The sequence below is a fragment of the Serinus canaria genome, chromosome Z (assembly GCF_022539315.1).
Source record: "Serinus canaria isolate serCan28SL12 chromosome Z, serCan2020, whole genome shotgun sequence".
NCBI classification, from domain to species: domain Eukaryota; kingdom Metazoa; phylum Chordata; class Aves; order Passeriformes; family Fringillidae; genus Serinus; species Serinus canaria.
Window position 1 is genome coordinate 18,799,431 of NC_066343.1, and position 25,675 is coordinate 18,825,105.

The 25,675-nt window shown below is 37.0% G+C and overlaps 1 protein-coding gene across 3 annotated transcripts in view; it reads left to right on the forward strand.

Moving 5' to 3' along the window:
• Positions 1-19,357, forward strand: part of LOC103821449 (3'-5' RNA helicase YTHDC2-like) — a 30,311-nt gene extending 10,954 nt beyond the window's left edge. Inside the window, exons 8-30 of one of the 3 annotated variants that reach the window (XM_030236823.2) lie at positions 579-686; positions 1,753-1,901; positions 2,275-2,410; positions 2,788-2,914; positions 3,174-3,239; positions 4,176-4,354; positions 4,529-4,625; positions 4,706-4,793; positions 4,879-4,959; positions 5,881-5,963; positions 7,030-7,135; positions 7,264-7,383; positions 7,736-8,008; positions 8,437-8,563; positions 9,879-10,084; positions 10,511-10,706; positions 11,763-11,872; positions 13,157-13,446; positions 13,861-14,035; positions 14,905-15,108; positions 16,988-17,170; positions 18,352-18,455; positions 18,595-19,357. In XM_030236823.2, coding sequence (XP_030092683.2) covers positions 579-686; positions 1,753-1,901; positions 2,275-2,410; positions 2,788-2,914; positions 3,174-3,239; positions 4,176-4,354; positions 4,529-4,625; positions 4,706-4,793; positions 4,879-4,959; positions 5,881-5,963; positions 7,030-7,135; positions 7,264-7,383; positions 7,736-8,008; positions 8,437-8,563; positions 9,879-10,084; positions 10,511-10,706; positions 11,763-11,872; positions 13,157-13,446; positions 13,861-14,035; positions 14,905-15,108; positions 16,988-17,170; positions 18,352-18,414 — 3,167 coding nt within the window. In that variant the 3' untranslated portion in view covers positions 18,415-18,455; positions 18,595-19,357. Of the gene's footprint in view, positions 1-578; positions 687-1,752; positions 1,902-2,274; positions 2,411-2,787; positions 2,915-3,173; positions 3,240-4,175; positions 4,355-4,528; positions 4,626-4,705; positions 4,794-4,878; positions 4,960-5,880; positions 5,964-7,029; positions 7,136-7,263; positions 7,384-7,735; positions 8,009-8,436; positions 8,564-9,878; positions 10,085-10,510; positions 10,707-11,762; positions 11,873-13,156; positions 13,447-13,860; positions 14,036-14,904; positions 15,109-16,987; positions 17,171-18,351; positions 18,456-18,594 lie in introns of those variants that run through there. The other 2 variants (XM_030236825.2, XM_050986691.1) reach the window with 2 other exon arrangements.
• The last annotated feature ends 6,318 nt before the right edge of the window (positions 19,358-25,675 follow it).

The window sequence follows — 25,675 nt, forward strand, 5'->3', positions numbered from 1 at the left end:
TTCTTAGGAGAGAAAGACCATGGGAAGTAGTCAGCAAGGAAAGCCAAAATTGGCTGCAGGAATTGAAGACCTTGAGAGAAGTTCATCTCCTCATATACTTCTCATGGAAGGTGGTAGTTGAATGCAGACATGGCAGTCTGCTCGTGGGATCTTACACTAAAACTGTCTTAACTGCTCTTATCTTGAGTAATTTAGGTGGCTGACACAGTGAATTCTTCTTTGTATGCCTAAACAAAAGTGACTATTTTCTTCTCATTTGAATAAAATTGTAGTAAATAACTGTCAATCTTACCTCTCCTGCTATCAACACTTAATAGAATTGAAGAGGTTAATGAAAAACATGGTGTGCACCTGGTATTTCCTTTTTGAATTTTTTCTTACGTCCCAGTCACTTAAAGAAGATAATCTCCAGTGAAGATACTTTTACAAGGCCTTCCAGTGAATATAAGAATTCATTAATTCTGGCACTAATTATGTTTAATTCACTTTCCTGTCTATAAAAAATGTTTTCAAGAACTAATGTTCTTAAAGCAAAGCTTGGGAAGATCTAATCTTTCTTGAATTATTTCTGCTTTTAGTCCAAGGAAGACCTTTTGAAGTTAAAGAGATGTTTTTGGAGGACATTTTACGAAGTACTGGGTATACAAACAAAGAGATGGTAAAGTACAAAAAAGAGAAGCAGCAAGGTTGGTGGACTTGTTAATTGCTGTGTCTTGACAATGAGTCTAATTGATTGGTTGAACAAGTAAAATGATTCTCTGTTTAAATTCTTAAGTCAGATTGTTAAATGAGACATGATTAGATGATGGCACGTATCTTTAAAACTATGTTTACATTGTTGATGTACATTGTGATTGAAATATTTTTTTACTTTCAGTGGTTATTTTCTTACTTCTTTTAGTTGATAAATGTTGTATTTTTCCTAATTATTGTGAAGTAGAATTACATGCATGTGTGGGCTTTGCCCACATGAACAGTATAGAAACGTAAGATACAATATGCTGACATTTAGGTGCAAATTTAAGTGTGGCCATTAGAGAAGGCAGGATTTTGTATATCTTGCACAGAAGTGGTTTCTACCATTAACATTTTTATGTGCACTCTTCTGACATGGATGCATTTATCATATTTAGGTCAAGGAGCAGTAACACACTTCAACTGGAGTATTTGGGTATATTAATCACAATATTTGAGAAGTTTTCCTGACTGCCAAATGTAATTATCTTCATGAGTATTAAAAAAATTTTTGAAAAGGCCAACCCCAAATCTGTAACATACAGTCCTTATTACACATTTATCATGGTGCTCAGCTCTGATCACTGTGGGTAGAAAAGCTCAGCTGGGGCACTGATGGCTACTACTGTTTCTGTTGCTGGTACACAAAAATTAGTTGTTACATACAAGAGTTATATCACTGCTCTTTGGCATTTCGCTTCTGGAGAAACATTTGGATTGAGAATTGTGTAGAAGTTACTTAGGAATCTCATTTGAATACAGCAAGTTGCAGGCTTAATGGTTTAAGCAACCAAGTGGTATTTCTTACCTTGTTCTTATAGCAGATTTTTGCTTTGGTGCACTTTGGGTGCCCTTATTATGGAATTTATATTGGACTGGTAACAATGTTCTATATTTAATAAGAGATCAAACAGTTTAAACTTTGTAATTAGATATTGCAATTTTTTTAAAAACTGAAATTAATGGATAATTAGGGTGGCTGTAAAACTTTTCATGGAAATCCTTTATGCATTGCAGAAGAAAAACAGCAAAGCACTCTTACTGAGTGGTGTTCTGCTCAAGAAAATAATAGTAAGCTGGAATCTGAGAGACCAAGATTTGTCCCAAGGGCAGCTAAAGAGTGTAGTCTTTCGGGTGATGATGGTGACGCAGTATTTAGTCAACTGGTAAGTTTTTCCTTTGGTTGGAAGATGCATTTAAATCTGCTTTAAAAACTGTTTTCCAAAGATATTAATCCTGTAGAATTTCTTTTAGGGTATTAACATGTTTTATAGATTTTTTTTTTAAATTATCAAGAACTACTCTAGCCAAAGCGTGCTTTTCACTTACAATGGTTTGTGCCCAACCTCAGCTTAAATAGCTGAACTGCCATAGCTTAAAGTACTTGCATGACACAGTAAATGCTTAACTGGTACCTAAATGCTGGATTTCTGATTGCTGCTTGAAAAAGCAACTCTTGAATTTTTTCATATGTAATATCTGAGAATAAAGATAAATCTTGGAAGACATCTATCTTTTAATACTGTTTTTCCTCTTCAGATTGAAAAAGATGCTAATTGCCTTGAACCATGGTTAATAAAAGAAATGGATTCTTGTCTTTCTGACATTTGGTTGCATAAAGATATTGATGCCTTTGCTCAGGTGTTCCATCTCATTTTAAATGAAGATGTCAGTGGTAAGTCTGTCATCTTATAACATAAGGAAAAAACAATAACAAAATTACTTGAATTTCTGTGGCTGCTTTATCTTCAGTTTCAAATGTTGTTAGGTTTGAATTCTGATGCCTATTGGAAAAGGGAATAGAATTAGCAGAATTAATGAATTGTTCAGTTATTTTTTGTTTGTACTTGTTTTGAAGTATTAACAGATGTTAAAGTGTCTAAAGTAGTGTTAAATTCATATGAACTGAGTGGTGGGATGAAGTCAGAAAACAAATTATCTCTGGCCTAGATTTTAAACATCATGTAAACTACATTCATACCCTTTTAGGGGGGAAAAGTAAGAATATTTTTATTTGGTTTGCTGGTTTATTTATTTATTTGTAATTCTCAGTTGATTATAGGCACAGTGAAACCAGTGCGACTGCACTAATGATTGCATCAGGGAGAGGCTTTTTGAGTCAAGTAGAGCAGCTGATCAGTATGGGAGCAAATATCCACTGCAGATCATCTAATGGCTGGTAAAAACAAAGAGAGAAACCAAAACACAGATTCATTTGTCAATATACAAATGAGAAAGAAATTTCTTTAACATTTAAACTAATTGCTAACTTAATAGACTACTGTAAGCAATTGTAAATTTTGACATTCGGAGCATTTTCTAAATTCTGTTTATCACATTTTATTCTGGAAATTATAAATTGAATTCTTAATTCAGAGTTTTAGGCTGTATGTCTTTTGAAGTGAAAAGTTTAAAAAAGATGTTGTGTATTCTTTCAGGATGGCTGTGGACTGGGCTAAGCACTTTGGACAGACAGAGGTTGTTGACCTGTTGGAATCCTACAGGTAAGCTATGACTACTTTGCAGAAACAGTTGAAGGGAAATGTTGAAGGGAAATTTGCATTTTGTCTTGTAAACAGAACAGTTTTTAGCTTTTTATGCCTTTAAATCTGACCTAAATAGCAGGATTTATTTGAGGCCAGGAATGTTTCAAAAAGATGCTCTTTAAAAAAAAAAGTGTTTGTATTCACTGTATTTCATTGATTTTGTTTGTGAAAATACTAGGATAAGTATAGTTAGAGCGGTGTAGACTTCTTTCATATTGTTATATTTTATCATTTTGATGTGGGCATTGCTATCATGAATATACTGACTTAGATAAATAGAGATAATGATTCTACCATGTACCATTTTAATTTCAGATGCTTATTTAGGAAACAAACCTGTTGTGTTTTTATCTATACATTGTTGTTTATACATATACTATGTATAGACATCATATAGTTGCCTATACATAGCAGCCATGTTAAAGAAATTTGATAGAAGTAACATTTACGCTAGGTCATTCAATAATTGGTTTCTGATTACCTTACAGTTATAGTTCAGTTATCATTTGGTAGAGACCAGTATTTTTAGAACACTTTTTAGTGTCGTTCCTGTTCACGTGAGGAGAACATTTGGGCAAACATTTCTTCTAAATACTTCTTATTTAACAGGTAAACAAGTAGTGTCTTTATACTTTGAATTCTGACACTTTGCTTATGGCTGTGTTTTAATAAAGAGTAAGAAAATTAAAGTTATGCTTAAAATTGAAGTTTCATGCTTTTTTGGATTACACTTGAATCAGTGAACAGTAATAGTATTCTGGAGATGCTGTTCTGCTACTCTTAAAAATTAAATTTGAAAGGAGTAGTCTTGTTGGTGTTGATCTAAGTTTAGCTGGTGGCTGAATGCAAACCTGAAACAGCCTTGACTCTGGTCTGTGCATTTTTCTATTTTAGTGCTTCAGCAGGATTTGGAAATCTGGATGAAAGTTCCCTGGTCCGAACAAGTGGTAGTGACCTTAGTGCAGAGGACAGAGAACTGTTGACAGCTTATCATCACAGTTTTGATGATGAAAAAGTGGATCTTGACCTCATTATGCACTTACTTTATAACATCTGTCATAGTACTGAGACCGGTAAGTATAAACACACACTCCCATTAAATTACTGTACTTTAAGCCTTTGATGAATCCTGCCCTTCTTTTGGAAACACTAAATAAGTAAAACCTCCCAAATGCTACTCTGCCCAGTACTGATGTGTGTTTTAAGTGAATTTGCTACTTAACTCTGTCAACCCCCTAATTTTTCAGGAGCTATTTTAATATTTCTTCCTGGATATGATGAGATAGTTAGCCTGAGGGACCGTATTCTTTTTGATGACAAGAGATTTGCTGACAATGTGCACAGGTAAAGCCTCTGGTTCCTATGGTTGAGGTTTTCATTGTGTCTTTTAAAAATACTTATATGTGCTCTTTGTCTTGCGTTAGATATCAGGTTTTCATGCTTCATTCAAATATGCAGACTTTGGATCAGAAGAAAGTGCTTAAAAGTTCACCTCCTGGTGTGCGTAAAATAGTAAGTGTTAGAGGACTTAGTCAGATATTGTATTAATGTCTTTTGTCTTTGCTTTTAACTATAGTTTTGGTTGTTTTATTTGCAGATTCTTTCTACAAATATAGCAGAAACCAGCATAACAGTCAATGATGTTGTATTTGTTATTGACTCAGGCAAGGTGAAAGAGGTATGATTGGTTAAAACTTTCTGTGACAAGTAAATTTCCTACTGTTATTCTATTGTAAATTATTTAGAGTACTGTTTTTCTTATAGTAGGCTGACAGCTAGTGCATGACAAGTAACAAAGATCACAGAAGTTTTGACATGTGTTTTATGACAAATACTGTAAATAATTTGCTGTTAATAAATCTTGTAAAAACCGTTTTAGATTGATATGCTAATGTATTTTTTTTTTTAAATTTACAATTTCTGTTAGTTGTTTTAGAACAAGTCCGTCTGTTTAGACCACCATCTTCCTGAGACTTAAGAGAGCACTGGGAGTTCCCTTTGTCCTACTATTGCATCAAGTCCAAATCAAAGCCATTAAGTTTTTAAGTATTGCTTATGATGTGTTGAATGCCCATTCCCAAATTATGTGTGAAGGAGAGGAGAGATAGTATGGTGAGGTAGTTTTAAGACCTATGTCTTTGAAAATGAAGTTGCATTTCATAGGGGAGATACATGCCAAATTTCTAAAGTTCCTATGGTAATACAGTTTTTCTCGAACTTTGCATCAAATGTAAGAGAGTAAGGATGTGATTTCCAAGTGAGACAAAAAAGAAGACTTAAATCAATACAACAACATGTTTTTTTCCTGATTTGTGGTTATTCAAAATACAGTCTGTATCTTTTATTGGCTCAAAATTACTTACTGAGACTAGGAAGAGAACTTCAATTTTGGAAACTAAAGATAATGCAAAACTTGTACTATAAATTCAGTTGAAAGGAGGTACTCAAAGGAGAGCATACCTTTGTGCCAGAAGCTGCTGGTGTTTGTTCAAATTATTTTTCTGTTTTTAAAGAACTTCTATTAAAAGCTTATTAATAACTTTTTATTTCATGTATCGTGGTTAATCATGGTTTTATGTTCCTTGCTATGCTTTTATAGAAGTCTTTTGATGCACTGAGTTGTGTTACAATGCTGAAGATGGTGTGGATCTCAAAAGCCAGTGCTATCCAGAGAAAAGGCAGGTAATAAATGCTTCATACTGTTTTTTATTTGGCAGATATCCACCATCCCATATATTAAGAGTGAAGTGCAAACCTATAGCAGCCGCACTGGGTAATATTTCTAGGCTAGTCCAGTGTCATGTTGAACAGTGGCAAATAATTCTTCTCTGCAGTAAATTAAGAGTCAGCATGTATTTTCTTGGACTGATTTCCCATTCTTGAATGCCACTTTTCCCAGAAAAGTGGCATTCAAGAATGTCCCAGAACTTACATTAGGTGTAGGTTGTTGTTCCCCTGTGAACTTTATTCCTCTTTCTGCCATGTAGCACCAGCAGCCACAGTAACTTGTCTGTGGGCAAAGGGCTGCCTACTGCTAGATTTTAATTGATATCCTGCCATCCCTTCTTTAGAAGTGACACTGAGCAGTGATTCCTTATTGACTGTCTCCAAAGTATTCATGACTTTGCATATTCATCAAGATGCTCAGGATCATACTCTTCCCAGCGCAGTGAGTGAGGGCTGAGAAGTTATGTGGGTAGATGGCAACAAATGCCTCTTTGGAGATAAAATACTGTCATTATCCTCCAGGTTTTTGAGCATGAATTGTGAGCATTTGCTGTCTCCGTTCCTTCATTCATATGTTTTAGGGTCTTTATTTTACCATTTTCATCTAGACTTCTGACTGGGGAATTTGAAGAGGAAGAAACAAAGTTTGCAGCTTAGGTTCCCTATGGCACATGTTGGCTGAGATTTGGATTGATGCCAAGTTAGCAAAAAAATTACATCACTTTCTTTAGATAGGTCTTATTTCTTTTATGTCCAGATTTTTCAGTGTAGGGTTAAAATTATAATAACTGTTGAAAGTATTTTCTTAAAATTATATAAATTTCCATACTGTCAAAAATAGTTAATGTACTGGAAAACTCTTTTAATTCATATGAGGGACTTCCTCTTAACAACAAAATTACTGTTTGCTTAAACCTTCTTCTGCATTTGCATTCTAAGCTTGTGAGGGTTCTTTTTTGTTTGGTTGGGTTTTTGTAAAAAAGAAACTAATTTTCACAGCTTCCCACATTTTATTTTACAGGGCTGGGCGCTGTCAGCCTGGAGTCTGTTTTCGTCTCTTCAGTAGGCTCCGATTTGAGAATATGTTGGAATTTCAGACTCCAGAACTTCTAAGAGTGCCACTTCAGGTGTGTTCACTTAGAGATAACAACTTCTAAAAAATGTTTTATCACCAGACCATACTAATTACTCCAAAAAGGTAAGTATTTTCTCTTTCCCTGACCTTAATAGTATTTTTCTTCTTTTTAATTTGCAGGAGCTTTGTTTACACACAAAACTTCTGGCTCCAATTAATTGTCCAGTTGTTGACTTTCTTATGAAAGCTCCTGATCCTCCACCAGCTTTAATTGTGAAAAATGCTCTGCAAATGCTCAAGGTCAGCGGAGGAATACATTTAGATGGGAGTTGTGTTTAATTAGTATTTGTGGTGTGGTAATATATCTTACTGACTTGTAACTGTACTGAAAGTCTTGTTCACTTACTTAATGATGCTTTGAATTTTTGTTGGTTTTCATTTTGTGTGTTTGTGTATATATTTTTCCATGTTAAGGGAAGGTACTACTGTAAAATCTTGAACTGAAACTAGTTAGACTTGCTTCTTTAGTGTTTGAAAGCAAATCCAGGTGATGTCCAGTATTTGTGTCCTTTCTGCTTTCATTGTAAATATTTTTGCCCCCTTACCCCTTCTTCCCCTTTTCCCTACATCTCCACTTTTTTTCTTTTTTCAGAGTATAGATGCCATGGACCCTTGGGAAGATCTCACTGAACTTGGTTATCATCTCACGGAGTTGCCAGTGGAGCCACACCTCGGTAAAATGTTGTTGTGCGCCGTTGTCTTGAAGTGCCTGGATCCTGTTCTGACCATTGCCTGTTCTCTTGCCTACCGAGACCCTTTTGTGCTGCCCACACTGGCCTCTCAAAAGCAGGCAGCCATGCTGTGCAGGAAGTGTTTTACTGCGGGAACCTTCAGCGACCACATGGTGCTTCTCAGGGCTTTTCAGGTACCTTTCGCAACGAGGACTGTTCACACATCAGAGTAAATAACCTACCAACCAAGTTGGACTTACAACTATGGCCTTCCTGTATACTGGACTCACAGATTTCTGAGGGGCACATTTTGTCTGACCTTTTCAAACCTGGGTAAATTCTGTAAGTTCCAGCAAGATGCCACTTTACATCCTGGAACATGGGTAACCTAAAATAGCGACCTTGACATAGTGATCCCTATAATAACATAATGAACTTAAAATAACTGAATTATCATGTTTTGGTTAGGGAATGGAAAAAAAATCTAGTAGTTAAATAAATCAGGTTTGATACATTTACCTTGGTTAATTTTATTGACATAACCGTAGCTTTTAGAACTCTGCATTTTTGAATTTTAGATATTTAAATTAGTAGGCAAATGTTAAAAAATTATTCTTTACAGGCATGGCAGAAGGCACGCAGTGATGGCTGGGAGAGAGCCTTCTGTGAAAAGAACTTCCTTTCTCAAGCCACAATGCAAATCATCGTAGGAATGAGAACACAGTTGCTTGGCCAGCTTAGAGCCTCAGGTAAATAGGTTAGAAAAAGTTCTAACATAATTTTAGAGTTAAGTGTATACAAATTGTAAGGAAAACAGTGTTCACTTGTCATTTTCCTTCCTAAGTTGAAAAGTACCAGTACATATTCTTGCTGGGCATGGGGGAGATGCTACGGTGAGAAAATGTGGCTGGGGATCAGCTGACATGACTGAAAGCACCCTGATTGTTCAACATCCTGCTGTCTTGCAGTGTGACACGCGTTTCCTTGGGTTTTTATTCTAGTAAACATTTTCTTGAGGCACTTGTTAAAACGAGTTGAGACCCTAGGTTCTGAGGCAGAGTGAGTTAATTTCACCTCAAGCTGGATGTCCCTGGAGAGTGTCCGGCATAATGCCAATCCCTTTATCCCTTACTGTCAGTGTGCCTGATCTTCATGTGCCCTGCTTGTTCCTTGCATGCTTCTCTTGATCCAATGGCAGTTTATGGTGTGGTGTCTTCCACTAACTCAGTGTGGGCAGCCCATCACCTGCTTGAGCCAGCCTTGGGGCCCTTCCAAGGTCTTATCCTTTATCCAAAGATATCTTTTACTTCCCCTGCTTAGCTGTTTATTGTCACCGACACGTTTTATGAAAAATCCTTTCCTTAGGATTTCTCCCCTCCTGAGAAACTGAGAGGCCTCAGGAACAAACTGTAAAAATTCTTATCTCCTGCTGTGGAATGCAACAGGGGAGGTCTGTGATTGGCCTCATCAGGCTGTTTCCAATTAAGAGCCAATCACAGATCACCTGTCCGGCCGGTCTGGGTCTGAGACAAGACTTTGTTTTTTTCATTCCTTTTACTATTCTTAGCTTAGCATGGTAGTGAAATCCTTTCCTCTATTCTTTTAGTATAGTTTTAATATATTATCTATCATATAATAATAAATCAAGCCTTCTGAAACATGGAGTCAACTTTCTTGTCTCTTCCCTCATCCTGGGACCCCTGTGAACAAGACAACAGTTTATGCTAACAAACAGTTCACTTGCTCTATATTTAAAGTTCACCTACTCTGGGTTTTGAGCATGCTAAGTTGTAAGCAGGTTGCAATTAAACTACACAATTTCTAATATTCTGTTAAGAAGTACTGTAAAAAGCAGTTTTATTCTACATTAGTATGAAACCTCTTACCAGGAAGAATTTCAGTGTAAGGGTTTCTTTTTGGTGCTGTTAATGTTGGCAGGTGTGAAAAAGGCAACTAATTTGTAGTTTATTTCACTTTTTTTTTTCAAATTCCTTTTGAGAAGCAAAAAAGTAGATCTTAAATACAAGCAAATATAACACAGTTTTGACCTCCTTTTTTCTTCAGGTTTTGTTAGAGCCAGAGGAGGAGCTGATATTAGAGATGTTAATGCTAACTCTGAAAACTGGGCTGTAGTTAAAGCTGCCTTAGTGGCTGGGATGTATCCCAATCTTGTGCACGTAGATCGAGAGAGCCTGGTTTTAACTGCATCAAAGGAGAAGAAAGTGCGATTGCATCCAACCTCTGTTCTTAGTCAACCTCAGTATAAAAAGGTAAAGACACTTCAAACTTCAAAGAAAATATTTTTTCTGGCAGGTGGTAGAATGAAAAATTGGAGTTGGTGTATTTTTCCAGTATTTCAGTTAGTCCTGCGAAGTGGAAATAATACAAAATAGTAAAAAGAAAAAACTAGTTGTAGAAGTATTTGGATGAGGTAACAATCTCTGTTCATTGTTATGAGGAAAAAGTTCTACTCTGAAACTGATGTTTCTTTAGACCCTATTTTAAAGCAAAAGTTTTCCTTCAAGGTGATAGGATAACTTTTAAGTCTGGTTGAATATACTTGTGCTTTTCTTATTCTTGTGTATGTAAATATTTATGCATTTATTTCTAGATACATAAAGTAAGAACTAAGTTTAAAATTTATTTTAATGACACATAGGCAATGAAATAACCTAGTCTTATTTGCTCCTGCACAGATTCCCCCAGTTAATGGCCAAACTGCAGCTGTTCAGGCACTCCCTACAGACTGGCTGATATATGATGAAATGACAAGAGCTCACAGGATAGCAAACATCAGGTGCTGTTCTGTTGTAACACCCGTCACTGTGGCTCTCTTCTGTGGACCAGCTAGGTTACCAAGTAATGCTTTACAGGCATCTTCATCCTGTCAAGGTATACCGGAGTGTGGATTTGGAATGTTTGCATTGGTATTATATTAGTACGTGATTTGGAAAACTCATTTTTCAGGTCTGTTTTCTACATAATTTGGTTAATTCTTGAAATGCAGAGCTATATATAGTTCCTGCTGCTGTTCAGGAATAATTTATAGGCTGTGTAACAAATGTCTTGAGTTTTGTGAATCCTTGTAAGTTCATGATGTTTACCGTTCTGGAGTCTCCGAAATTACAGTATAGTTTTCAAAAAAATAAAAAATGCAACCAAAATGTTTAAAGACAGTACTTATGCTGAGAAGTGTAGTATGTTTATTTTTTCTACAGCCTAGTTTATTTGGTACTTTGAACCAGATGATTCAAGCTGAATAATATAGTTACAGTTAACGTGGCAAATAATCATGTTGCTTTCAGTTGACATATGCATTTTAAAGATTATTTCTACTGAAAATTTTTAATGTCAATTAGCCATATAATTAGGTAGTAGTAGAGAATTTATTAAAATTTCCTTTTTTCATATTTAATTGGCATGCTGTAAGAATAGAAGCAAAAATAATCTTATCTGTTGTCAGTTCTTAGAAATACTAGTTTGAAGTAAGAGTCCGAGCTGACTTTCCTGACTACTCTGAAACTGTTACCCTTAAAATAATGCTGATTGAATTGCATTTGAAAAAGGATCGCTAAATAGCCATGTGCATTTATAATTTTTTTCTTAGTTGTTATACTAAGATACAAAGCCTAGAGCAATGTGTGGTTTTACAACTTCAGGCAAAGTTTGATAATGGCTTATTATTGATGAAGGTTCATGAAGGAGTCATATCATATCAGTATAGGTGTTTATGCAGTAGGGCCCTTAAGAGGTCTGGGAACCTGCTCTCCTCACTGAAGCAAAAACCTTCCCTGAGGTGTAAACACAGAAATGAAAAAGTGTGTTTACGTATAAGTGAAAATTTAGTAGGAAAATTAGCTTATTGCTGGTAATATAATAATGTTCAAGTTTTTGTGTGTAAATGTAAATAATACAGGAATGTTAATGCACCTTTTTTACTTAACTCAGGAGACAAGGTATCCAGTGACAGCAGTGACAGTGAGACGGAGGACAGAACAACTTCTAATGTATCACTACTAAAGCTAGATGAATGGCTCCACCTCAAACTGGACTCTGAAGTACGTAATCTGTCACTTCCATGCTTGTTTTGTGTAGAAGAATATTTATGCCATACCATCCTGGAAAGATTCTTAAAAAAGTTGGATAACCAAAAATTTGCTGGCTCTTGTGATCCCTTCAAGTCTCTAAAATTTAAAGGAAAACATACTAAATGAGTGAACTTTTATTTCATTAGTTCAGTAAGAAATATGAAAAACACACAAAACAGAAATTCAATCTTCATTTTCCCAGGCTAGTCATTTGTGTGAATTCACATATTCAGCATCCAAGTTGTAGGGCTTCCTATGGATTGTAACAACCCATAACTCTTATATCTTGCACCTGTGAGCAAAAAGGAAAAAAGAATTAGTTACCTAGCCAACTGCAAGTGTTCATCCTTCTTCCTCTGTCATGGTGCAGCTGTCCCACATATCAGACTGGGAAGCAGGAAGACCTCAGCAGCCAGCTGCTGTTGAATTTGCTTTGGGTAAGCTGATGTTTTATGATTTCCACCTTGGCAGTTTGATCCATTTCTCCATTAGTTAGGAGATTCTAAAGAAACTGCCAGACAAAAGAAAATGGTTGCAGGGAGCAGCAAGCTGTAGGAGTAGTGGCTGCATAATGGCCCTTCTGCTGTGACAGTGGTCACCTGTATTGCCTGTGTGGTTCTCCCAGCACACAAGACCTTAGCTTGAACTGGGTTGACAGAATTTTAGCAAGAGTTGACAGAACAGTAAAAATAGCATATTGTGTATTTCCTTTTCTGAGCGTGTGACTAAAGTTGCTTGACTAAAATGGAGCACCTGAAACTGGAACTGCTGAAAGAAAATTGCTGTCAGATTTTATAAAAAGAAGAAAAGAGCCCCAGCCTTTGAAGATACAAGTCTTCTGGTTATTGTGAAGCTCTGATTGTGTTAGAAGGCAGAGTAACCAGAGGTCTTTTCCATCCAAGTATGTCTAAAGAGCTCATAAATACTAACTGAACTGGCAGGAAGGGCATTAGACATGAAAAGACTTCTTTTAAAGAAAAGATAAATTTTTAAAGTGAAAAATCCTGTGTGTTTACAATAGAATTTCAAGTTTTGTGCAGTGCAGCGTGAAATGGTTTAGAAATTATCTTGGACCTGAGGAAGGAAAAGATAACAGCATAATTTAAATGTGAGGTTTTCTTCCCCTCCCTGAGACCTTAGTCTTGCCTTTCAGTTTGCCGGAATGCCACCTGCTGCCTGATAGAGACATAGGATACCCTTTGCCAAACTGATATCTTTTATATTAGTCTTTGACAGAACTGAAATTCATTACAGGCTGCTGGTTTGCTGTTGCAACTCAGACAGAAGTGGCATAGCTTATTTCTGCGTCGCATGCGAGCTCCTGCTAAACCGTGGTCTCAAGTTGATGAAGCAACTGTAAGAGCAGTTGTAGCTGTTTTAACTGCTGAAGAACAGTCTGCAGGTTTGCAGCAGCCTTCTGGAATTGGTCAGAGACCAAGACCCATGGCTTCTGAAGATCGTCTTGTACCATCTACATGGAGGTCAACTAACACCAGGAGAAGTACAGCAGAAACTGAATTCTCTGACTCCTCTAATGCTGAAAAGTAAGATGTTGAGATCTTCCAGAAACTGTATCTTTTAATTTATTTATCTGTAAAAGCATCACTTGAATTTCTGCTAGTATTAAGAAGAAAGAAACAAAACAAATACAGCTGAAAGCTTTGATACTGTCTTGTGCTGTGTTGTAGTTGTGATTTCATTGAGAACTATTTAATATATATGCTGTCTGTTTGGGAGAGCAGTCAGAAATAGTGTCCATGAGTTGTGCTCCTTGGGAAGTAGCAGAAGAGGTTTAATCATAACACTCAGAATGAATGCATCCTTTTTTATTTAATGTTTAGTATGTTTTGGAATGACTGTAATATATATGGTCATCCAGTAGGCTGATACACATAAATAAATTGTTCTGTTACCTCTTGCAAAACTCAGTCTTTTGTGTATCTGCCTTTACTTTTTAGAGTTATGATGAGGTCTACACGTCCTATACTTCATCAGCCAAAGAAGTGCAAGCAAAAAAATATTTTCCACTCCAAACACAGTACAGATGACAGGTCAGATCGATCATCAGTGAAGTCTGCAGATAGCAGTAGATTCCCTAGCCCCTGTGCTAGTCCATCTTCAATGTCTGCAAAGGTACAGTCTCATAAACATATTACCCTGCTCTCCAAAATTAATAGAATCTCTTGCTGATATCTTTCTGCAACTATCAGGTATTGTATTGATAAATTAAAACCTAACTTAGATTTTCATTGTTAACAACCACATAATATTTCTTTTGGAATCAAAAATCAAGAATAAATATCCTTGTTATATTAGTTTAATACAGTAAAAATGTTATTCTTTGCAGACTTCTGAAGTAAAGCTATTCAAAGTAGAAAAAAAATCCAATTTTGAGGTTTTTTGTTTGGTTTTTTTTGAACCTTGCTACTCTGTGGATTCTGTCTTCCTCTGTTTCTGTTACAGTATACATTGATACTGATTCTCTTTAAGTTTTGTGTTATCTGCACTGTTATGACTGCTTGGCATTTTTTTGATGATTATTTATGAAAGCATGCATTTTTAGTGAGGTTATTTTCATAAATCATCCTCTATTTTTAAAATTCAGCCAGTATTACAGGGAGAACATTTGTTTTGTGAAAATGGAAATGCGAGTGTGCTGCAGGCTACAGTGTAGAGTGATTAATTTTGTGTCACCTGAAGTTGTCTCAGACTTCAAAAAATTGAAATTAATCACTAGGTTCTGTAGGCCTGTTCTACCATAATTGTTTTCTGCCCCTCATGAATGAATTATAATTTTGAAAAATACTTGAAAAAGTAAAATAGATGTAAATATACTTTCAAGTTAATTCTGATAGGAACAGCTTATAGATAGTATATTTCTTGTATAACCTTGGAGAGGAGAGGATAAACTCCTTGAAGGGTCTGTTTTCATATGTGTAGAACTTCAGAGCTAAAGCTTGATTTATTTTATTGTATTTAATAATTCAATATAATTCTTTCAGGCTTCCAAATCGCCTTCACCAAGACAAAATTTACCAGTTCGGTACTTCATAATGAAAAGTAGCAACTCGCAGAACATTGAGATTTCTCAGCAGAAGGGTATATGGTCCACTACACCAAGTAATGAACGAAAACTGAATGGAGCCTTTTGGGGAAGCAGCATGGTTTACTTAGTATTTTCTGTTCAAGGGTCTGGACATTTCCAGGTGAGTCCTTAGCTGATACCAGCTGTTGGTGGTGGTTAAAGGTTTAGGAGAGTGCAGCAAATGGCTGTGTACAGTATGGATGTCTTTGCTTATGACTTCTCACTTTCTAATAAGTAGAGTACTGTGCCAGTGTTTGTGGCTGCTGAGAGAGAGTACTTCATTCTTCTCCAATATAGCTTCTATTAATGAACTCAGTTTTTCCCTCAAAGGATAAAACTAAGTTGCCTCCAAACATAATGAATCAGGATGATTTTTCTATCCTACATAAATGCTTTAAAACAGCAGTAGTGGAACAAACAAAGAAATCCATACATAGCAGGGCATTGCTGCTGCATGCCAAAATAAATGTAAGTGAACAAGAAGATACAATCAAGTCACAGCTTTCTAAAGCCAGGAAACTCAAACGTCTTTAATGCAAGTTTTTATAAAAACTGTTCTGCTGGAACTGTAGTTTCTCAAAGTTAGGAAGCTGGAAAGTCATGGCCATGTTTCTTCCAGAGCTGTCTTGAGTTCACATTTAGTGAGGTATTTGTCAACGATTTGCTGACAAATTTGTGGCAAGTTTAAAGGTAAAGATTTGACCTGCTAGTGCAAAGTTGCAGGTTAACTGTATTGTGGAGCCTACTAAACTCAATTGTTCCAAGTAAAGAAAGTTCAATTTACCTCTTTATATATTATAAACTATTAATAGAAGTCTGCTAAACTTAAAAATTTAATGAACCAGTCCAAACATAGAGATCTTGATGATACTACTGAAGGATTGTGGTGAAATGTACTTATGTGTACAGTGATTTGGCAAATGCAAATGCCATATTGGAAAGTAATTTTCTGCATGCCAGTTGAATCTGAAAATGGGCTGTTGTATTGGTACTCTTAGACCAGAAAGCTGGGAGGGGAGGACACACTGAAGTCAGGATGTAGGTGGATTATTTTGGTTTTCCCTTCCAGTTTTGACATGGAAGGATCTTGGATCTTCATGGAAATGTGGAATTAACATTCTAATAATACCTTCTTGCCTCAGGTGTCTCTACTTTCCACCTATATTTTTTTTCTGTTCCTTTTATTAATTTTCATTGATTTTAATTTAAGGCTTGAGCTGCCTAGGACTGCATGACTTACAGCAGCAGTGTGTGCTGGTAACTTTAGGCAGTGCACTGCATCTCTTGGACTCCTAAGTCATAACTGGAGTAAATTTGCCTGAACAGTTGATAATTATGTGTGGCCTGGGTTTATTTTTTGTTTGTTTGGTGTGTGTGTTTAAAGGGTATCCTTAAGCAAGTTAAATGCAGTCTTGGATTTGTGGTTTCTTTCATTTCATTCCTGAATACTTGTCTTGTTGGAATTTCTTTCAGCTTCATTGAAAAAGGAACTTTAAGCAGTTTTAACGTATTTCTTTGGAGAACAGCTCCACATTTTTAATTGTATATGAAAATTTGTTAACAAAGAGGGAATAAGGGAAAGAAGGATGGAAGGAAGGAAGGAAGGATAGAAGGAAGGGATGTTTGAAAGAATTTTTTACAAGTACCAAGGAGTAGCTAATGGGGATAAAACATTCATCTTGATACCTTGCACTTTTTGCAACAGCTTTTCAGTCTCTGTTACAAAGCTTTAAAAAGCTCCTTGAATGGTGATTGTGAGAGATGAATTGAAAGACATCCTTTATGGTCAAATTCTAGAAGGTATATTTGAAGTGGAAAAAACAAATGACTTTCTAGGTATAAACACTTTAGAAGATCTAGCTTCATGTGTGTGAGTGTTTGAATCAATCATTGAAACTAATTTGAAAGTTTCATATGAAGTCCAGTCATTTATTCAATTCCAGCATAAATAGATATGCTCTCATTATGTCTGTTCTTTCATATTTAAATTTTTCTTCCAGGGTTTTGCTAGAATGTGTTCATCAATAGGACGCGAGAAAAGTCAGTACTGGGGATCTACTGGATTTGGAGGTGTATTTAAGGTGGAGTGGATCCGAAAAGAAAGCATTCCTTTTCGGTTTGCACATCATTTGCTCAACCCTTGGAATGACAATAGGAAAGTACAAATAAGCAGAGATGGCCAGGTAGTTACTCTCTTCTAAAGTCTTCTTTACTTGGTGGAACTGTGTTTTCTTCATTAGCTTGTTCAGCCCTGAACTCAGCTATGCTCATGTGTGTATTAATCTGAATCCCAGTTCCTTGGTGCGCATTGTAGCATCTGCTAATGCAGAGTTACTGTTGAGGTAGTGAATTTGTTAAAATCAAACCAGTTTCTTGTTAATGTTGTTTAAAAAAATATTTAAAGCTGGATTTTTCCAAAATAAATGAGGTGTTGGTGGTGGTTTTCTTTTAATTTCTGGAGGTTTGTTTCCTGTTTGATTGAGATGTGTTCCCCAGGATAAAATAGTCTGTCATACCCAAATAACTGTTCATGATTAGGGGTCTGTGTTCTCCTTAAAGCCTCAAGAGAATCTTGGTATTTGATACAGAATAAAGCTTAGTACTGTTCTCCAATTTATTAAAGCTAAATGCAACTACAAAAAGCCAGAAAAGAGTTTGCACAAGTACTCTCTGTGGCAGTTTTTGCATTCTCCTCAGTCCCCTCCCAAAACATCTCCTTGATACAAGATTCTGGAGCTAAACTTTTTGTATTGTCTTCTCACTGCTTCCCCAAAACTTCTTCAGTTGAAAGAATAAGGAAAGGAGCATACTATATGAACAAGGAAAGGAACGTAGCACATGTTGAAGTTGACAGTGCTTCTCCTTTAAATGACTCTTAATACCTAAAGAATCTGAACAATATAAAAACTAAGTGATTTATATTAATTCCTGTGATTCCACCAAAAGCTACTGCATTATCTCTGACCTGCCTTTCCACATTCTCCACTGCATTTAATGGAATTAAATCTAAAAGATGTGGAGAATAATGATCTTGAGTTAATAAGGAAGCAACCTGTGGAAGGCACAAATTGTGTGGTGCATCTGTTCTAGTGATGGTATCTTCATTATGAATTGTTTTTTGAGACTGACATTTTGCCTGAAACAAAAAACCCCAAACAACTGGTAGGTGAGGATTGCTTATGAAAGTTTCTAATCTCCTGTTGACCCCTTGTTGTAGGGATAGTTCTAATATAAGTCACAATAGCAAAAGTAACAATTTTTTCGGAAAGACCATCAGCAGCCTTTTCTAAGGATTTTGTAATAGTTTTTACATGCACAATGGCAGCAATGCTAATAACTTTTCTAATTTCCTGATCCCTTCTAGGAGCTGGAACCACAAGTTGGAGAGCAGTTGCTGCAGCTTTGGGACCATATTCCTTTGGAATGAAAAAACTCAACTGATTAAGCATGTCAGATGGTGAGGAGGAGGTAGTTATTATTTCATGTATTGCGTTCTGGTTTTATAATAGAGGAGAAGGTACCAACATACACTATATCATTACAGTACTGTCATTTATAGCTTGTGGAAGAGAGAACTAAATGTTTTCTTCCTTTTGATTTTTTCTAGCTGGCATTGTTGAAACATCAGCTCTAACCACTAGAACCAGCAGCATGCCTACAATACCAAGATAAGGAGGAAGGTGGCACAACAAACGAACTCCTGAAACTCTTAGTCATGCTAGCTCTTAGCTAGCAGTGGAAAAAAAAGAGGGAATTACGTTTGTTTCAGTGTTTCCTTGTTGTAAAAAATTTCAATAAGGTTATCCACCAGTCTTTTTTTGACTGAATTATTTTTTTCTACAGTAGTGTGCAGATACTTGAAAGTGTGGTAAAGTTCAAAACTTAAGTTTAAAGCAGTGCATCAATATGGGTTTAAAATAGCACAGCATACAGTTTACATTTAAAGCATTGTCAATCCAGTAAATGTATGAAAGAAACCAGTTTAATGTTAATAATCATTCTTGCAGTTTGATTAAAATAAATAAATTGAGAATAGATGTTTCCAGATATGTTGGTGAACTTCTGTATGCACAGTACAAGAGAGAAGGATATAGTCAATTACAAACAGCTAGACAACTGGAGAATGCTAGTTTTTGAATTCTAGTTTAAATGCAAAAGGGAAAGAAGTACAAGACTTTTTTGAATGTGGATTGATCCAGTGGTATTTCCAGTTTCAATTTTTTTGCCTGTAAAAATACACTTTGACAAGCTGAAACAGTCTTTTAGAGGCCTGTGGCCAAATGGTATTCTAATAGTTCATTAACTTGAGCATTGTTATAAGATTTCTATTTCTTTTATAAAAAATAAAAAATAATTACCAGTACAATTTGCTTCATTTTTCAATGTAGTCTTCAATTTTTCTTTCTATACCTCATGTTTCAGGTTCATTTCTTTCTTCTGTACTATTGTTGTTTTGGTTTATTGGGCTTTTCCTTAGTTATTAACATACTGTAATGTAAGGCTGTTGCAAATTCAGTCTGCTCACTGTCAGCAGTGTTGCTCATTCTTGGGTTAAACCAAAAGCTTTTTCTGCTTCTGAGCTTCTACTTAGTTTCTTATGTCCTTTTAGGATGGTCTCATAGTTCAAACTATCCCAGGTACTCATTAACTCTGGCACAGCATCATAAGAAACTTAAGTTAGACCTGAAACAGGCTAATGCAGGACCTGATACAGTCAGTAAAAAAGCTGCCAAGGATATGAATGGCTGTAAAAGAGAAGGAGATGAAAAAGGTATCCAAAGATTTAGAAGAAAAGGGATCTTTAGGCATTAAAAAACAAACAAACATTTTATATATATATATATCTAAAAAATATGTTTTCATCTTGAATCCAGAACTGAAGACTTATTTGCACCAAGTAGTGTTCTTTAAAATCTCTCTCTCTCTTTGTTTTTCCTTGGGTGACATTTTTTACTTGTTCAGCACTATTTAATTTATATAAAAATAGTAAAGATAACCTACAGGAACCCTGCTCTTAGGAAACAGTCAGATTTTTGGCATGTTGCTTCTTCTCTCTGCCAGTCAAGATGGAATAATTTCATAAACAGGCCTAGGACATGCTTGTCATGTCCTCTTTGCTACCTTTTCTCTCCACATGATCAAAGTGGTCATTGCTGTTCATTAACATTGCATTTGGAGAAATCGTGATTAAAAGGGCCATAAGAGGTAAACTTACTTCTTTGTAAGAGTAGAAGCTGGAATGTTTTTTTTTCCCCTATATCTGAAACTGATGGAAGGGAGGGAGAAGATCTGTACTAAAATTTTCAGCTTCATAGTGTTCCTACTGAACAAGGTATTCAGCATAAACTGGGTTTTGTAGACTTTGTGCCTTTCTCTATCCTTCAGCTGTTTTTCTTTTATTTGTCTTCATGCGGTCAAATAACCTGTATGAAAAACTCTGTAATGAAACTGTAGATAAAAGCTTTTGTATTGATCTTGTCTGAAGTTGCTCTGCTGTTGTTCTGCAGTCTCTTGGAGCATTCCCAGTGGCCTGTGTGGCAACTGGGATGTATCTATTTACTGTTTAAGGGGACCATTAAAGTTTGGGTTTGGTTCACATCTGCTGCTGGAGAGAAGGTGCTGAGTAAAGACAAAATAGTATCTCTGGATTTGGAAGATCATAAGGACCTCCTTGCTTTAATTTCAAGGGAGGATAAATACAGCATGGAGCTAAGATCCAGATCCAAGCTGGAGAGAGGCTGAGTTACGCAATGGTTCCTGCTTGTTGCGTTCATTAAAATAGGTGTCTCTGTCTTTCCTTTACTTGCTTGTAGTCTGTCAATCCTGCTGCAGCTGGGCTTAGGTTCTTTCTTTGGCTGGATTACAGGTAATTAGTATCAAATACAGAAGTGGTGAATCTGGCCGATACATTGCTTCTGGAGGTCTTAAATAAAGGAAAAAATCAGCTGTCTACCATTTGGTGGTGATCCAGTGCCTAAATGAAGTGTCCTACTGTGTTAGGCAAAACAAGCAGACCTTCTTAGAGAGTTGTGGTGAAAGCTTAGAAAATACCTGCTAAAGGTTCTCAGGATTGCATCAGGTGTAGAAAAGGGTGCCAGATCCAACTGGGGAGTAATATCTGGGAGGTAGTCCAAATAATTAGATCCTGGCAGTTTCCTCTGAGGGATGTTTTCTGTGATACAGCTCCAGTATTTGATGTAGGTCTCCTGGGATGTACAATGGCCTACCTGGCTGCTGGTCTTCAGCATGTAAGAAGGCTCTGTCTGGGAGGTGACACTCAGACCCTTCTCATTCTTCTCAGGGATTGGCAGAGGTGTCCTCCTGATGTTCTCCATGTTGGGCAAAGGCATTTCTGGGTGCTGCTTGCCCAGGGGAGCTTCCACAGGCATGCTCTGTGCCTAGTCCTGTGTGGTGGCAGACTGCTGGCCGGGCCTCTGGATCCCAGTGGGGACCACACGGGAGACTCGTACAGGAACACAGCTCCTGTGCACTGTGTCTGTGTCATGGGATGAGGTGCAGTGCAGTGCAGCCCCCAAGACCTAAGAGCTTGTGGCTGTGCCCCGATCACTGCAGTTGCCCCAACAGTTGGGGATTGTGTTCTCCTCCATTGGCATCTCTGTGGTCCTCTCCTGCAGGACTGGTCCGAGAGATTCCCAGAAATGGGAGGAAGAAAACTTGTTAAGACAAAACTTATATTAGTGTGTTCATGGTGAAACCACCCCCTTGTGAATCCCCCCTTATGGGGAAGGAAGCATCCAATACTCGTAAATGCTTGTGATCAAAAGGAACAGCAAAAGTGACAGGATCTGCAAAACCTCATCAAGTTTTATTAGTAACTTACACACTTGGCATGGAAATTACTGTATTAGTCCATGCCCTACGCTATATACACAAGGCAGAGGGTTTGGGAGAAAGGGCAGGGGTGAAAGCGAAAGCAGAGAAGAAAACATGAATTAAACAGAGGGAGGAAAAGAGAAAGAAAAAAAAAGTGCATGAGAGACCACTAGTCCTGGTTCTAAATTACTCACTTGGCATGGGAATTGCTTTGTTAGTCCTAGCCTAACCTTTTTACACATGGCAGAGGGTTTGGAAGAAAAGGGTATGATGAAAGAGAAGGAAGAAAAGGAGAGGTGGATTAAAAGAGGGAGGGGGAGACAGGAAGAAAAAGGGAGAGAATAAGAGACCAGCAGTCCTAGTTCCACCATCAATCCAGATGATGGGATGTCATTCCTGGTTCCATCATTGATGCAGATGATAAAAGAGGTCCATGGTCCTGTAAGCCCTGCCCAGGACTTAGGGGCTTCCTTTCAATGGGTGGGTTTCCCTGCTCAGAAGCCAGGTTTCTTGCCTTGTATGCCAATTAATTGTCATGCGCAGCCCATTTTTTCAGACCTTTCTGGGAATGGGTCAGAGGCTTTGTCATGGTTCTTGCATGGTCTTGACTCTGTTCTACAGCCTATGCTCACTTCTTGGCTTCATTCTTACCCTTTTGCTGTACTGTATTGTGTTTACCTCCAGGCCCTAGAACAAGGATGTTTGTCCCGGAGAAGTGGTGTCCTATCTCTGCATGGCCCCTTCTTCAGTCACAACTTGTTCTTTCTCATGTGCGGTTATTAACAACAGTGCTGGGTTCCTCTAACAGCTCTTGCATGTTTTTACCAGGAGTCCTTGGCTGACTCCACAACATTGCAGCTATCAGTGTTTGAAATACGCATGCTGGCCTCTTCTCTTCTGGCATTCTCCCCCTGTGTTGCTCCTGTGGGATGCTGAGCAGGCTCAGGGCCAGCCAGCATCTCTGGAGCCTGACCTGGTGCTGGCAGTGGGGCACTAATGCTCAGGGCTCCCCCCACGCAGGCACAGCGGCACTCAGAGCCTGGAGTGCCCACCTGGAGTGGGAAGGACACTGGCAGAGAACAGCCTGAGCCCGTCTGAGGCCGTGGGCTTCCCTCTGGCAGCCCTGCCCTGTCACCTTGCCAAAGGCCTGTGCCTCAGAAGGGGTGAGCCCCTCTTATGCAGGAGTAGTGAAGCTTTGGCCTCTGTCCCTTTGTGCCTGGGCTTGGGGTGGCTTGCCTTTTCTTTTGGACAGTTCTTTGTCACCTCCTGCTTAGGACAGGTAATTACAGGACTGTAATCTTCCCTTTGCTACAGCTCTTGCTTGAGATTCCCACTTACAGCCATAATAAATATAACTGGCAAAACTCCAGAATGGAGCCTGGAATTGAACTGTATTGGCAGGAAAGGTATAAATATGATCCTTCCAGTGCACTTCTAAGCAGAAGAACTTGGGAGAATAAGCTTTAGCAAGCATTTAAAGAGGCAAAGCATTTATGAATATTGTGATGTGAACTTCCTGAAAAGAGACCATTTTGTTGAGGTGATTCTTCCCTGGTTAAAATGACTGCAATGTAGTTTCACTGTCTGAAATACTTGCTTTTTGCATAGATTTGTGTGGCTCCTCTGTGTTAGATTTAGCTGTGTTCATTGCTTGTACAGGATGAAACTCCAGGTATGCCCACTTTTGAGAAACTTTCTAGGGAACAGTTCAATGTTTCTTGCTTTTAAAAGTGTGGTATCCTTTACTTACATTTAGCTCAACATAGCAATGACATGTAATTTTACAAGTCTCTGAACACATCTTCAAAAATCTGGTATGTTTCCTTTTTTTTTTTTTTTTTTTTTTTTAATATTTAGAAAATATATACTGAGTAAGTCTTTATTTTGTATTTCCGCCCTTGAAAATTACTCCAGATGTGAACGGAGTGTAACTGGAGTGGTGGTCTGGTCTCACAGAAAGAAGCACTTTAATAATGATCGCAATACTAAGTGATTTGCTTGGGAGAGGCTTATCTACAAATAAGACCTCCATCTTGATTCTTAGGTATGTCAGAACCAAAAAACATTCCAAAGAAATTTATCAGTTGGACTATATGAGATGCTGGTAAATATGGAGTTTAATTCTATGATGTGTACTAGCCTTGTTTTAGGATATAAAATATACTCAAGATGCTATTTCCAATTAATAGCTCTCATTACTGGGAGGGTTTTCCTAAAAAGTCTGAATTTCCTCTTTCTCAGTATTTTACATGTAAATTGAATTCTAATTTTTTCTAATATTAATGAAATAAATTGATCTGAGATAGTATCACCTAAAAGGATACATTTTCTTACCCAAATAATATTGTTACTTAATTATTATTCAATTAATCAGTCTCTAAAAATCTTCTTACATTACTTTAGAGTGTCCTATTTAATCTTCCTTAGGAACTGTTTCCAACTTAAATTAAAAAAAGGATTTTTCTTAATTTAAATTTTCTTTTTCTCTTCCCATGAGTCTTCGGTTTTTGGGTTTTCATCAGCTTTCTGGAAGCTCCTGTAAGCACACATGATCACTAGGTGGTGATATTCTGCCAAAGAAAAACTTAAATTGTGGGAGCTACAGATTCAGGAATAAAGTATGAAAAAGGCCAGTGAATGTGGAGATTACAATTATTTAGTTATTGTAGTTTTTTCTTTACAGTTTTGCAAAATTTTTAAGTTCAGGGGGGAAAAAAATCCTCTGTTCTGGTTGATTTATTTCAAATTTATGAATTATTTGTTATGGATCTTGAGTAACAGCTTTGTATATGAATAATTTCATCTTCCTTCACCAGGCAGTTGACACTACTTCTGTAAAGATCTTGGGAAGGGTGGTGGCACCTGATACTGCATTTTCAAACCTAAAGTTTTAAAATATGCCTGGAGTTGATATGGAAGGGATTAAATAAGGTGCTGAGATTGACATGTAGTTATAAGACATTTCTGCTTTCATAAATGTATTTCCTTTGTTTCATGTTTTCCTAATCTATAAGGAGGTACAAAAGTGTTCCTTAAAATCAGGATGGTCCTCCTTTAAATAACAGGATAATTGTTGCTTATGTCACAGGCAGTAGTATAAAGGGTACTTGAACTTTCAGAAGAATCATCTTTTCATAATTTTGAAACAGATGTTAAAACCGCTTTGATTTTTTCCCAAATACCCAATTTCTTGTTATCTCCTAAAATTTTGGGTAGATGGGTAGGATTTGCCTTTCCAATATATAACAGAAGTCTTGGTCTTTACTTCTGTATTAAAAAGAAGCAGAAAGGGCACATTTAGTTCTTTTCTCCCTGGCAGTTGCTGCTTGCAGCTTATGTTATGAAACTTGCAAGAATACAGAGCACCTGTATGCTAAAATAAGTGAATTCAGTCATGTCTGCCTTTGATATGTGCCCCTCTGTTGCATGACTCTCCTTTTCCAGCAAATACAAATACTTTCTTTAGTGTGACTACCGTTCCTACTTCTGCAAAGTTACTTGTCTTTGCAATCTCCTTAATATAGATTAAGAAGGAGCAGAAACACACTGGAAGCTATGAAATAATTTAAGAATCTTCTGGATATAGTCATCCTTGCTCTTTTGGGTTATCAAGAATTTTAATCTATGAGCACAGTATTTTGGACTAGATAGGCACAAGGGGAAAGACTTGGACTTTAGTCTCCTTAGTCCACAGCAACCTGTTTTAGGGGTTACTACGTGTCTTTGAGAATTGTGCATGTGGGAAGTGGTAAACCAAAATTTTCCACCCAGATCCTATTCCTACAAATGGCATTCCAAAGCTAGTTTCTGAGGTCTGATTAAATAAAAATAAGAATTTAATTTTCCTCCCTTGC